The sequence below is a fragment of the Sturnus vulgaris genome, chromosome 26, assembly GCF_052056855.1.
Source record: "Sturnus vulgaris isolate bStuVul1 chromosome 26, bStuVul1.hap1, whole genome shotgun sequence".
Lineage (NCBI taxonomy): Eukaryota > Metazoa > Chordata > Aves > Passeriformes > Sturnidae > Sturnus > Sturnus vulgaris.
In genome coordinates, this window is record NC_142268.1 from 2,933,188 (window position 1) to 2,944,772 (window position 11,585).

The window sequence follows — 11,585 nt, forward strand, 5'->3', positions numbered from 1 at the left end:
ACGGGAGGGTCCGGTGCCACCCCGGCCCGCCCCGCCACGGGCGCCCAGTCCGCCACCTTCCCACAATGCCCGGCAGCCCCGCCCCGCTCCAGGAACGCGCGTCCGTACGCCTTTCCCCCCCCCGCGACCGGCCAACCAAACCCTGCGCTCCGATTGGCCGCGGCGCCTCGTCCCGCCCGTCCGGGCCCGCCCCGCTGCACTCCGCTCTCTCCCATTGGCCTCAGCCGCTGTCAGTCAGCGCTTGTTTTCGGCGGCAGCGGGTTGGGTTGCGCCGGCTCGTCGGTGTCTCGGCGGAGCCGTGCGGAGGGAGCGGCGGCGCAGCCGGGCGAGAGCGGCGCGGGGGCGGCGGCGGCGGCGCTGGCGCTGGGCCCGGCCGCAGCACTCGGGGCCGGGGCGAGGCCGGGCCGGGCCGGCGCCGCGCAGGGCGGGAGGGTGGGGAGGGAAGGGGGCGCGGGGCGCGGGACCGGGCCGGGCCGGGATCCCGGCCGTGCGGAGAACGGTGGTCGGTGCCGGGGGGGTGGGGGGGTGGGCGGGGGCGTCCCGGCCGCGACGCGACCATGACTCTGGAGTCCATGATGGCCTGTTGCCTGAGCGACGAGGTGAAGGAGTCGAAGCGCATCAACGCCGAGATCGAGAAGCAGCTGCGGAGGGACAAGCGCGACGCGCGCCGCGAGCTGAAGCTGCTGCTGCTGGGTGAGGAGCGGCGCCGGTCCGGCCGCAGGGGCCGCCGCGGGGCCCGGCCCGGGGCTTGGCAGGTCCGGGGGGCCGGGCCGGGCGGGGAGCGGGTGTGGCGGGGAAGCGGCGGGAGCCATCCCCGCCTCAGCCCGGCGCTCGGGGCCGCTCCCGAGCCGTGCGGGGCGGCCGCCTCATTGGCTGCCCTTTGTTTGATTTTGTGATGCGTTCGCTGTCAAAATGGGTTTTGACACAACCAGGAACTAAGTAGCTGAAATTCCTGGTTTGTGAAGGCGGGCACGCACACGGGCGCGTGAAATTTGTCTGGAGGAAACGATTCTCCGGGAGTGTGCTGGCCTTCGTTAGCATGTGGAAATCCGCTGATGGAGTTGGTGCTTTTCAGGATTGTGGGTGAACTCCCGGGCCTTGGGTGAACGTCTGTGGAAAAACTGGCCTGCAGCTCCTAAAACCACAGAGTTTCCCCTGGGGCAAGAGCTGGGAGAGGCAGCAGGGCTGTGAGCGCGGTGTGGTGATTCTGGAGGGGGTCGAGGCTGTGGCAGTGCTCGAGTCGTGTGCTGGCTGGGGAGATGCCGCTGGTGGTCAGAGGTGGAGATCACCTGGGCAGCCGTAAGAATCTAGGTCTTCGGGTAGTGCTCCCTGTGCAGATGGGTAACTGTGCCGTGTTTAGATGAGTGTAGAGGGTTGGGTAATCAGTTGCGAACTGAGACCTGCAGGCATGTGCCTCCATCAGCAGTGAGTTTGATGTTCATGCATAGGTAGCCCCCAAATTTAAACTGAAGTTTTTTTTATGTGTACTGTGATTTAGCATTTCTTGTGTCTCAGCTATATCCTGCTTTGTGTCTTAAATTATTTTTATTATTGAATTATTATCTTGACATGAAATCTGAAGCAGATCTGATGGATCTGTTGACAAGCTGTTAAGGTCCAGCTAAAGAAGGAGGCTGACCATTGTGAAAAAAACAAACAAACAAACAAAAAACCACTTTGCAGAAGTGGGGGGGAGGCTGTGTGTGCCCAGCCTCTTGGAGGACACCAACACTGGTGCTTGGTGATAACTGTCAAGTAAAGGCCAGGGCTTCCTTTCTCACCCTGAATCCTTCACAATTAATAAATTGTTGTTTTTCGTGTGGAAGGTAGAATCAAGGGCTTCACATTCCTGCTCTTTGGAGATGCTGTGGCAGTTTCTGCAAGGCTTCTTGGAGAGGAGGGAAGGTGTCCCTCACTCTCATGCTTCCCTAAAAGCAGTCCCACAGAAGCAGCTGTGTCAAAATAGGTTGTCGCTATAGGATAGATCTGGGTTAAGAAGATCCCACTGGATCTAAAGATTTCACTTTAGAAATAATTCAAATTGCTCAAGAATCCTTTCTGCTTTTTTAAAAGATACAGATTCAGCATCAGATTAAAAAAACATGTAGAAGGTGGTTATTATTGGATAAGCAACACTCCTAGCTGTAGTCAGTGTTTGCAGGATGCTGTTCACTTGACACAGCACACTGCCCACCTTCAGCTGGCACAGGTGACCTGTGTTCTCTCTCCTTGGTGTAACTGCTGCTTGCAGAGATTTCTTCTGTGTTACTCCTGTTCTGTGGAGTTCGTATATTCACAAGTATTAATGATTTACTTTAGTGAGAGGGCTTTCCCAAAATCTCCAAAATTTTGAGTGTGTTTTGAGGGAGTTTCCACCTTGTAGAAACTGTTAAATTTTTCTTGTCACTACATCTGGTGACAGTTACTTTGTTGAAGCCTGAAAGAGGAAATTGAGATGAAGAATAACATTGCTAATCAATGATGAACCTGTTAATAAGAAATTCAAGGTGTTGGACATTGCCATCTGGTGCGAGGCAGTAATTTGTCTTTTTACTGGGTGGGGAGGATATTTTGTACAAAAATTACTTGTGATTAAGCATGGGATACTGTTGACTGAGCAATGTATTTACAAGAGCCTATGAGGTACTGGGGGATCATTAGGAAGCTACTGTAAAGTGCTGCTTTAACGTGTTGGCAGAAGAAGTGGGGAATTCAGATTATCTCCTGTAATATTAAAAAAGTGTGCCCTGAGAGTTGTGGATCTTGCCCACCAGAGCTTGTAACCTGCTGGTGTAGTGCTGTGCCTCAGGGAAAGCAAAAGGCACTTAAAAAAAAAAACCAAACAAACCAAAAACCCACCACTAATAACCAAAACCAACCCCCAAACCAAAAAAGGATGGTGATGGAGTGAGAGGAAGAATCTGTGTTTGAACTCTTAAGTTCTGAAGCAGAGAAAGGTCTGGTGTTGAGGTTTCTCTTTTATTTTCATGGTTTAACTGCTTTGAAGCACCAGCCTTTTTTTTTTTTTTTTTTTTTTTCTCCCCTCTCAGTTTTGGTCACTGTGGTAAAAGACAAGGAAGTATTTCTCACCACGCTGACAGAAACCACAAAAGATCTCACTTTCCAGTTTTTCCCCCACTTTGGGTGCACCTTTGTATTCAAGATGGAGATAGTTTGCTGCATATTGATAGTGTCTACAGTGTTAATTGCTGGCTGTGCTGACGTGATTTCTGTCAGTTCTTGCTGTCATTTCAAACATTCTGCTTCCAGTTAGGTGCTTGTTGCTTTTATCTGAGCATTTTTATTTGTTTGCCTTTTAGCCTACCAAGATAAAATGAGTATCTACATGCGAGTAGTAATTGTGTATTGGGATGAATGAGATCATGTCTGAATCCATCTCTCCCTTGGTGTGAGGAGGATCTGGTGGTGCCTGTGGCATTTAATGCAGGTCTAAAGGATTTGTATCACTGATGTGATACATTTTGAATTTTTGGTCTGGCTAGTCAGGTGGGCTGGGCCACTGTGTTAGAGGTGCGGGGTTTTTATCACAATGATAGCAAATTTTTGAAGATTGAACAACAGCACTCCACAGAAACGTAGTAGTGTCCATTTAGGCTGATGAAGTGTGGAGTTAAGCTCATCCTAAGTGAGACCTGGCCTGCGTGTCCCCTCCACGAAGGTCTGTGTGCACGGGGCAGATGTCACTGGGGACATCCCAGTTGAATTGTGAATTTAGCAAGGCTCTGTAACTGCGTGGATGCTGTCTGATGGCGTTTTCCTCTCCTTTTAACTCTGTTAGAAAGTTCCCACTGTCCTTTGGTATCATCTGGTGGCCTTCACATGCTGAATGACACCGCTGTGGGGCCATAAATGTGGGAGTGGAAGGACCTGCCCGAGTGACGGTGCAGGAAGCCGGCGCTGGAAGGGCTGCCCTGTGCTGTGTCCTGCCCTCCCATCTGCTGCCGGGCCCGGCAGTAAAACCTGGGACAGAAGGAAGAGAAGGAAGCAGTGGCCTTGCTGAGCAGGCTGCAGCCCGTGGGGACCCAGGCACGGCACCGACAGCTGGGAGCAGTGGCCTACTCTGCTCTCCCTGCCAGACGCCATTTTTAACTCCCTCGCATCCAGAGCAGGATCGCAGGAATCCTGCCACACTCAGGGTTGTGGCTTCAGCCCTGAGGAGCAAACCTTGCACAGCAATTTGGGATACAAGGCAGATGCGCTGCCTGGGTTGTTCACGTCAGATGGATCAGCAAAGAGTTTCTTGAGCTCCGTTCTCCTTTAAGGAGTTGATTTATTTTTTCCTGTTGTGTTTGGTTCTTCCTATGAAAAGACACGTCGTGTATAAGGCAAAGAGCATTTTGTGCTAAATTAGAGCAAAAGAAAATTTGCTGTTTACTGAGGTTCTCCTAGCCACTCACTGCTGTCTGGGTCTGTAGCACTTTGCTGGCTTAAGAGTGTGTCCAGGCCCTTCCTGGCTGGTTGTAGCATCTTGCTGGAGTATCTGGGAATAGGTCAGGTGTGACGGGCAAGGGCCTCTTGACGCAGGACGTGTGGGAGTGGCTGTAACGTGAGATTTGGAATAAGTACCAGAACTCCTTTTGAAGGCTGCTGGAAAGGACAAGGTGTCTTCCTTCCCCGCTGCCGGGTTCGTAGCGGGGATGAACAATCCAGGCTGTCTTTTACCAGTCTGGGAAGTGACAAATAGGGGGCTGGGAGTTGTGTGTGCTTGGGTGTAGTGACAGGAGTTTCATCTGTCGTGGGCTTTGCTCCTGGTGGCTCCTAACTCGCTCTCTTGCATCCTTGTAGGCACTGGGGAGAGTGGGAAAAGCACGTTCATTAAGCAAATGCGTATAATTCATGGCTCAGGCTACTCTGAAGAGGACAAAAAAGGCTTCACCAAGCTGGTGTACCAAAACATCTTCACTGCCATGCAGTCTATGATAAGAGCCATGGAAACGCTGAAGATTCTGTACAAATATGAACAGAACAAGGTAAGTTTGTCAGTCTTTGCAAGTCTTTAGTTAGTGAGGATTTTGAGTTCTTGTTTGTGTCTTTCTGCGTTGCAACCTCAACCTCCTTTAACTCTTTTCTATAAACTTCTTATGACCTTGATACCCAACTCCTTTTACTTGGTTGTGTTAAGGGATAGAGCAACTTTGCATGGTTGGTGCACTGGTGTGCTTGGTGAGCAGTGGGAGCAAAGGATTGGGATATGATGGAAGGGATAGGAGGGGTGGTTTTTTTACTCATTTCAAGAATTCGGGGTTTTTAAATGTGTCAGCAATTTCTTTGCATGTGTTGCTGTTCTTATTGGAATTTGGAGCTGGCAAAATACATGCTGGACCCAAAAGACCAGACCTGTGCTTGTAGTTACCCTTGTTTCTGCAATCCTTCTGTTTTTCTGATAGCTACTGACCAAGGGTACAAACCTTCCTTGAAGAATTTTTGTCTCGACCACAGAAACATACTGATTTTGGGACCAAGAATTAATTTTAGACAGATCTGATCTAAATTATTTTATCTTTTTGAGGGGGAGGACAGTGAGAGTGAGGGCATGCCAGGAAAATATATCTTTTTTAGCAAATTTTGCGTTTTTAATACTTAGTATCCTTAATATTTTCAAGTTGTATTTTATCTGATCTGTCACAGAGTGTCTTGGGGCTAATTTTGAATAATTGTTTGTAGGGAGTGGATGGTGCCCCTTTCCTGTCTGTGGTGAGAATAGGCAGAGTGTGAGAAAGCTTTGCCTGTGCTTTATGTGAGGCATGGTGGAGGAGTTCTGATAAATAAAATCTACCAACTTTTGCTTACTATAGCTTGTGCAGAACTTCATTCTGGTTTTTATTTATTGGGGGTATTGGCAAAACCTCCTTGGTGTGGATAATCACCTCATAGACACCATAGGCTGTGGTAGTTACTGTAGTCCTTCCTGTGCTTAGCCATTGTAGGATGGGTGTTTTTATGCTCCCCAGTTTTGTTTTTTCTTTAATTTTCCTCTCTTTTCTTCTTCTTTTCAATCTCCAGGCCAATGCAGTGCTGATCCGAGAAGTGGATGTAGAAAAGGTCATGACATTTGAGCAGCCATATGTAAGTGCAATTAAAACATTGTGGAATGACCCTGGAATACAAGAGTGTTATGACAGGAGAAGAGAATATCAACTTTCTGACTCAGCTAAATAGTGAGTATACAATCACTGTGGTGAGAGTGATGGTCTAACAAATTTTACCTGTCCACATTTTTTTAATTGAAGTCCTGAGTTTGTTTCCTTATCATTTGCTGCTTTTTCTGAGAGTATGAGGTGTTCTGGTGGGTGTTAAAGGGTGTTCATAATCTGCTTCAGGATATACCTGAGGCCTGAATCCCCACATTATTCCATCTGTATTGATCCTGCCTCTTGGGCAGCAGGAGTGCTGCTGTTTCTCTTCAGGTTTGTCTTTGGCCTACAGGTGTAAATGGATGTGTAACTCACATTTTATTAATTACAAATTCATTAAGTTTGGCAATGTACAGAGGATATTTTACATCTATAAGTAAATAAGTGTATGTTTCTACATTTATAAGTAGAAAAGTCTCAAGACTCATCAAAAGATGAGACTTGATCCTGAAACATAAAGAATTTACTGTGGTTAAACTCCCTCTGTAGTAAAGATACAGCTCCTGTACAGAGTTGCTGAAATTGTTTTTAGTGTATCTGTTTATCCTCCAAGGAGGCTGGCTGGTGAATTACTGTTCCCCAAAAATATTTTCTGTTCGTTTTCCATACCATATTTAAAATAATTCAGACAACTTCTGCTTTTCTCATTACGCTACAGAAAGACTTCACGTAGCAGTTTTTACATCTATATATTAATGTGCTGCAACCTAAGGTCGTTTTTTTTTCCTTTTTTCTTTGTTATTTTTTTTCCACTGTCCTGCTTGCAGCTATCTCAGCGATGTGGATCGTATTGCTACCCCAGGATATCTACCAACTCAGCAAGATGTGCTACGGGTTCGAGTCCCTACAACCGGCATCATAGAGTACCCCTTTGACCTAGAGAATATTATCTTCAGGTACTGGAGGTGTCTTCATGTTACAGCTCAACTGAGGCAGCAGGGAGATGGTTTCAGGAGGATGTTTGGGTTGCTTTAGTGTGTCCCAGTGGTTTGAGTGGATGTGTGATGGGTGCTCCTCTAGTTGGGCTGGTCTGATGTTTTGGCTGTTAGAAAACTGAATCTGCTTTTGCATCAGTGACACTTCAAACCCAGGGAACCATCGTGGTGTCCTTCCTGGGAAGGATTGCACTGCTGCCATATCAGGCTGAAAGTGTGGCTTGTGAGGCAGCTGAGGGATGTGTTGAGGGCTGGAGCCACCAAGGGCTGACACGTTTTGTGCAGAAATGCTTCCCTGCACCCAGCACCTGCCTTGAGAGCTGCTATTCTGTGCCTACCTTGTGCTCTCAGGATGACACCAAAACTTGCTGCCTGTGCTGCTGCAGCAACAGGTGGTCTTTGCAGGCTTAAGCCAGCAATTGAGCCTGGCATGACCAGGCTGAACACAGCAATATTCCTGTTTCTCTCTTTTGCTTGGTGCTCTTTGCCCTTCCCCACCAGTGTGGCCTTGCCAGAGAGGAATAAAGAAACCTGCACCCTCTCTCTTAAACCATTTGGTTACAGAAATGCAGAAGTCTCTTCTCCTGTTCTGTTTTGCTGACCTAGGGGATAGGTGTAGGATTTTATCAAAGGTCAACCACGTGTGTGGCACTTCAGGTGAGTGCCAGAATAACTTTAGTGTACTGTACAGGTGGGGCTTGAAACTGAGAAGCTGAAGTGTGTGACTGTTAAACAGCACATTCCAACAAAAGTGTAGCAACCAAGGAAAGATTTGGGTGGGGGAGAAGCTTTGAGGCAAGCAGGTGCTTTAAAAATAAAAAGTTTGCTCATGTGACAGAGCACAGTTTTGAAGGACTTGTCTTTTCAGACTCAGGGCTCCTGCTGAGCAAACCAGAGCAGAATGCAACAAGAATGGTAAAGGGTGAATTTAGCATCACTCACCTGTGGCCATTCTTTCAGTCTGGTGTATTTCTGGACCAGGGTATTTTGTAAACAGGCTGATAACAGTCACATCCCCGTGCTAGGTTAACTGGAATGGTAAAGAACCAAATTAATTCTCGTTGTTTGCTGGTCCTTTGCATTCAAAGAACTGCAGCTACCTCTGTGATACTCTGTGCTTCTCTTCCTTAGAATGGTGGATGTTGGAGGTCAAAGATCAGAACGAAGGAAGTGGATCCATTGCTTTGAAAATGTGACTTCCATCATGTTTTTAGTAGCACTTAGTGAATATGACCAAGTTCTGGTGGAATCGGATAATGAGGTGAGCCAAAAATGGGAACTCTGCAGAAGGGAGGAATGTTTGTGTAGTATCTTCAAGGCTGGTACCCAGGTGCTTGGTGCCAAGTTGGATTAGCTACTATTATTGGTTTTGGCCTTCAGTTCTTGTTGCAAAGGGAACATGAGCCTTGATGGGTCATGATGTCCCTGAGGATGGAAAAGGCAGAGGGCATTCAATTCATCTGGATTTCTCAAGTGAAAATGAAATTATCTGAAGTTGCAGAGTCCCTTGTGCCATGGAAGGCACTGTGCAAATGCTCACAAATCACCCCTTCCCCTTCCTGCACTGGGTTACTTCAGGCTTTGCTGTCTTGTGAGGTGGTGACTGCACTCTTCGGAGGTGCAAATCTGAATTTTGGCACTTGCTAATAGATTAAAAACCTGCTATTACATAACAGTAGTTGCTCTTTTTCTCGTAGACAAAATATGCTCACAAAGTATCATTGGACAGGCCTCTCACACGACTGTTAAAGCATAAAATGACTTTTAAGTCTTTTGATGTGAAAGGCTTGGCAAATAAATGAAGCTTTTGCATTTCCTTTCCGTTTACTGATCCAGCTTGAACCAGAATCTACCTGGGGCCAAAGTATTTTGTGTATAATTGTTTGAGATGCTGAATTACTATAGATCTGAGTGGATGTGCAGGCAGCAGAAAGGCAATTTAGTGCTCCTCTGTGAAAACAGGACTTTCTTTTTCTGATTTCAGAACCGGATGGAAGAGAGTAAAGCTCTCTTTCGAACCATTATAACTTATCCATGGTTCCAAAACTCTTCTGTTATCCTCTTTCTCAACAAGAAAGATTTGTTGGAAGACAAGATCCTGTATTCCCACCTTGTTGACTATTTCCCAGAGTTTGATGGTGAGTGGCTTTAAAGAGGGAACATTTGATGGGGTGGAGGTGATTTGGTTAAAACTTACTTGTTTTTTAAAGAACACTCAGATCTAGAAGTGGAGGAAACAACATTAATTGGAGAAAGAATGCCTACAACAATAAGAACACATCACAAAAATATCTTAATCATGCATAGACAACTGGAATCTGATAGGATGATCGAATAATGAGCCTCTCCTAAATGAAGAATTACCCCCTCCAATAGTCACTGCAAAGTATTAAACAATGGAACTCTAACTTGTACAAATAACCAGTTTCATAAGCATGCCAGTTTACTGGACCTTTTAACCCTCCAGTCAAGAGGTGACTTGAGTCTTTGTTTTCAGAAACTGACTGGTCAAATACCCAAGTTGTTCAAATGATGGTGCTAAAAAATCTTCCTGCAGCTTGAAATTCTTATTAGCGTGCCATCTGCTGTTATGGGAAAATAATATCTATGTGAAACAGAGAATTTCCCATCTGAAACAAAACTCCTTAGCCAAAATATTATTTCAGGCTCTTCAGTTGGGTGCATTTAAAGCTGGCTGGTAACACATCTGTACAGGGCTGAAAATAAAATCAAAGTGGTGGAGAATGAGATCAGGCAACGCTCTGTTGGCCATGCTCTCATGTATTAATTCTGTAATTATTTGCTTAAAAAATATGAGATAAAGAAAGAATTGCCATTTTGCAAATAGCTTTCATCTTTTAGAGGACTGATGAAATTGCTCTTGGTTACTTGTCCTCCCACATCTGGAGTTCCTGCTTGGAGCTCTGGTGGGAACAGATTTTTCCAGCAGGCTGGGAATGGCTGAAGAACTGTTAGCCAAACAGTGCCTACTTCAAATGGAGTTTAACAGCTGGAGACAGATCCCAGCTTCCAGGGGTGTTGTGTACTTCCATTTTTTCCTGCAAGTAGCTCCTTCAGGCATGCTGCTGGCCTGTAAGTGGGAGGTTGGCCATCAGATTTCCTCTCAAGTGATGGTATTTGCCATGCAACAACAGCAGTCCTGTGGAGGAAATTGCAGTAGGTGACTCTTTTCTGGAGACCTGTCAACAATGTGAATTAAAAGCTGGCCAAAATTCCCATTTTTAGCTCCTGTGAGGTGACCAGCTGGATCAAACTGACTGTACTTTTGACTGGCAATAACCCTTATTTCCAAAATACACACTTGTGTCTCTCAGCCAGTGACATCCACCTGTGTATTAGGAAGAAATTTGCACCCCATTTCCATGGGAGAGCATTTAGTGGTGTCTGTCCAGCATCTGCCACTGTTAGCCAGTGCATGCTCCCAGCCAGGGTTGTTCCAAGGTCTGAATTCCAAAGCAGGGTCTGAACTGACCCAGTGCCCTTGTGAGATTTGGTTAGACAGCTGAAAAGCATAAGACACTTCAGCTCTTGGAGCATTTATCCCATAAATGATCTTTAATTTCTTGTTTAAAGCTCTGTAACCCATAGGAGAAAGTGCTGTTGGATCAGTTGATGGATCTGGGGGATGCATGGGAGTGAATCCATTCACTGGTGTCTCTGTTTGCTGCAGGCCCACAGAGGGATGCACAGGCAGCCCGTGAGTTCATCCTCAAGATGTTTGTGGATTTAAATCCCGACAGTGATAAAATCATCTATTCCCATTTCACATGTGCCACAGACACAGAAAACATCCGTTTCGTCTTTGCAGCTGTCAAGGACACCATCCTACAGCTCAACCTGAAGGAGTACAACCTGGTTTGACCTGCTCTGCTCTTGCCCCTTGAGAGGCTTCTTTGTGAAGAAAAGACAAAAAAATGAAATTTTAAATATGACAGGAAAAAAAAAAAAGTTTTAATTTTTGATGATGTAATGATTGCAAATTGTCTGATCTGTGGAGTGGCAAGTGCTCGGTGTTATCCTGGAGTCTCATGTCTCTGTCCACAGAGTAGTTGATTTCATATTTTTAACAAATTGCTTTTATGTCACAGTTAACGGGGATATGCCTCATTTCTTCAGCACCTTGCTTACTTCTTAATTTTTGCCAAGCAGCTAAGGCAGCCTCATCTTGATCTTTCCTTTGTTGCTAAGCCACTTTTTTTTTTTTCCCCCTTTCATTCCCATGGTATATGTAGAAAAAAACAAAAATCCCCAACACTTTCCAGCTGAGATTGTGAATTCACTGGACTGTGGGAGTGCAGAATGCTACTGGTCCCTTTGCCTTGTGCTATAGGGTGCCTCTGGTGTAATTTGCTTATCCTGCTTCCTTCCCCTCCTTCTTTCCCTTCCCTTCCCCAGGACACGCTCCATGGTTCACTGTGATGAAATGTTGGGGAGGAGCAATTGCTCTCCAACTATTGTGCAAAAAAAAGAAAAA

The 11,585-nt window shown here is 46.3% G+C and overlaps 1 protein-coding gene across 1 annotated transcript; it reads left to right on the forward strand.

Annotated features, from left to right (window-relative positions):
* Positions 1-536: 536 nt before the first annotated feature.
* GNA11 (G protein subunit alpha 11) lies at positions 537-11,585 on the forward strand. Its single transcript, XM_014883011.2, has 7 exons — positions 537-693; positions 4,807-4,991; positions 6,025-6,179; positions 6,923-7,051; positions 8,222-8,351; positions 9,075-9,228; positions 10,782-11,585. Exons 1-7 carry the CDS (start codon positions 558-560, stop codon positions 10,970-10,972), a joined length of 1,080 nt encoding a protein of 359 aa, XP_014738497.1. The 5' UTR covers positions 537-557; the 3' UTR covers positions 10,973-11,585.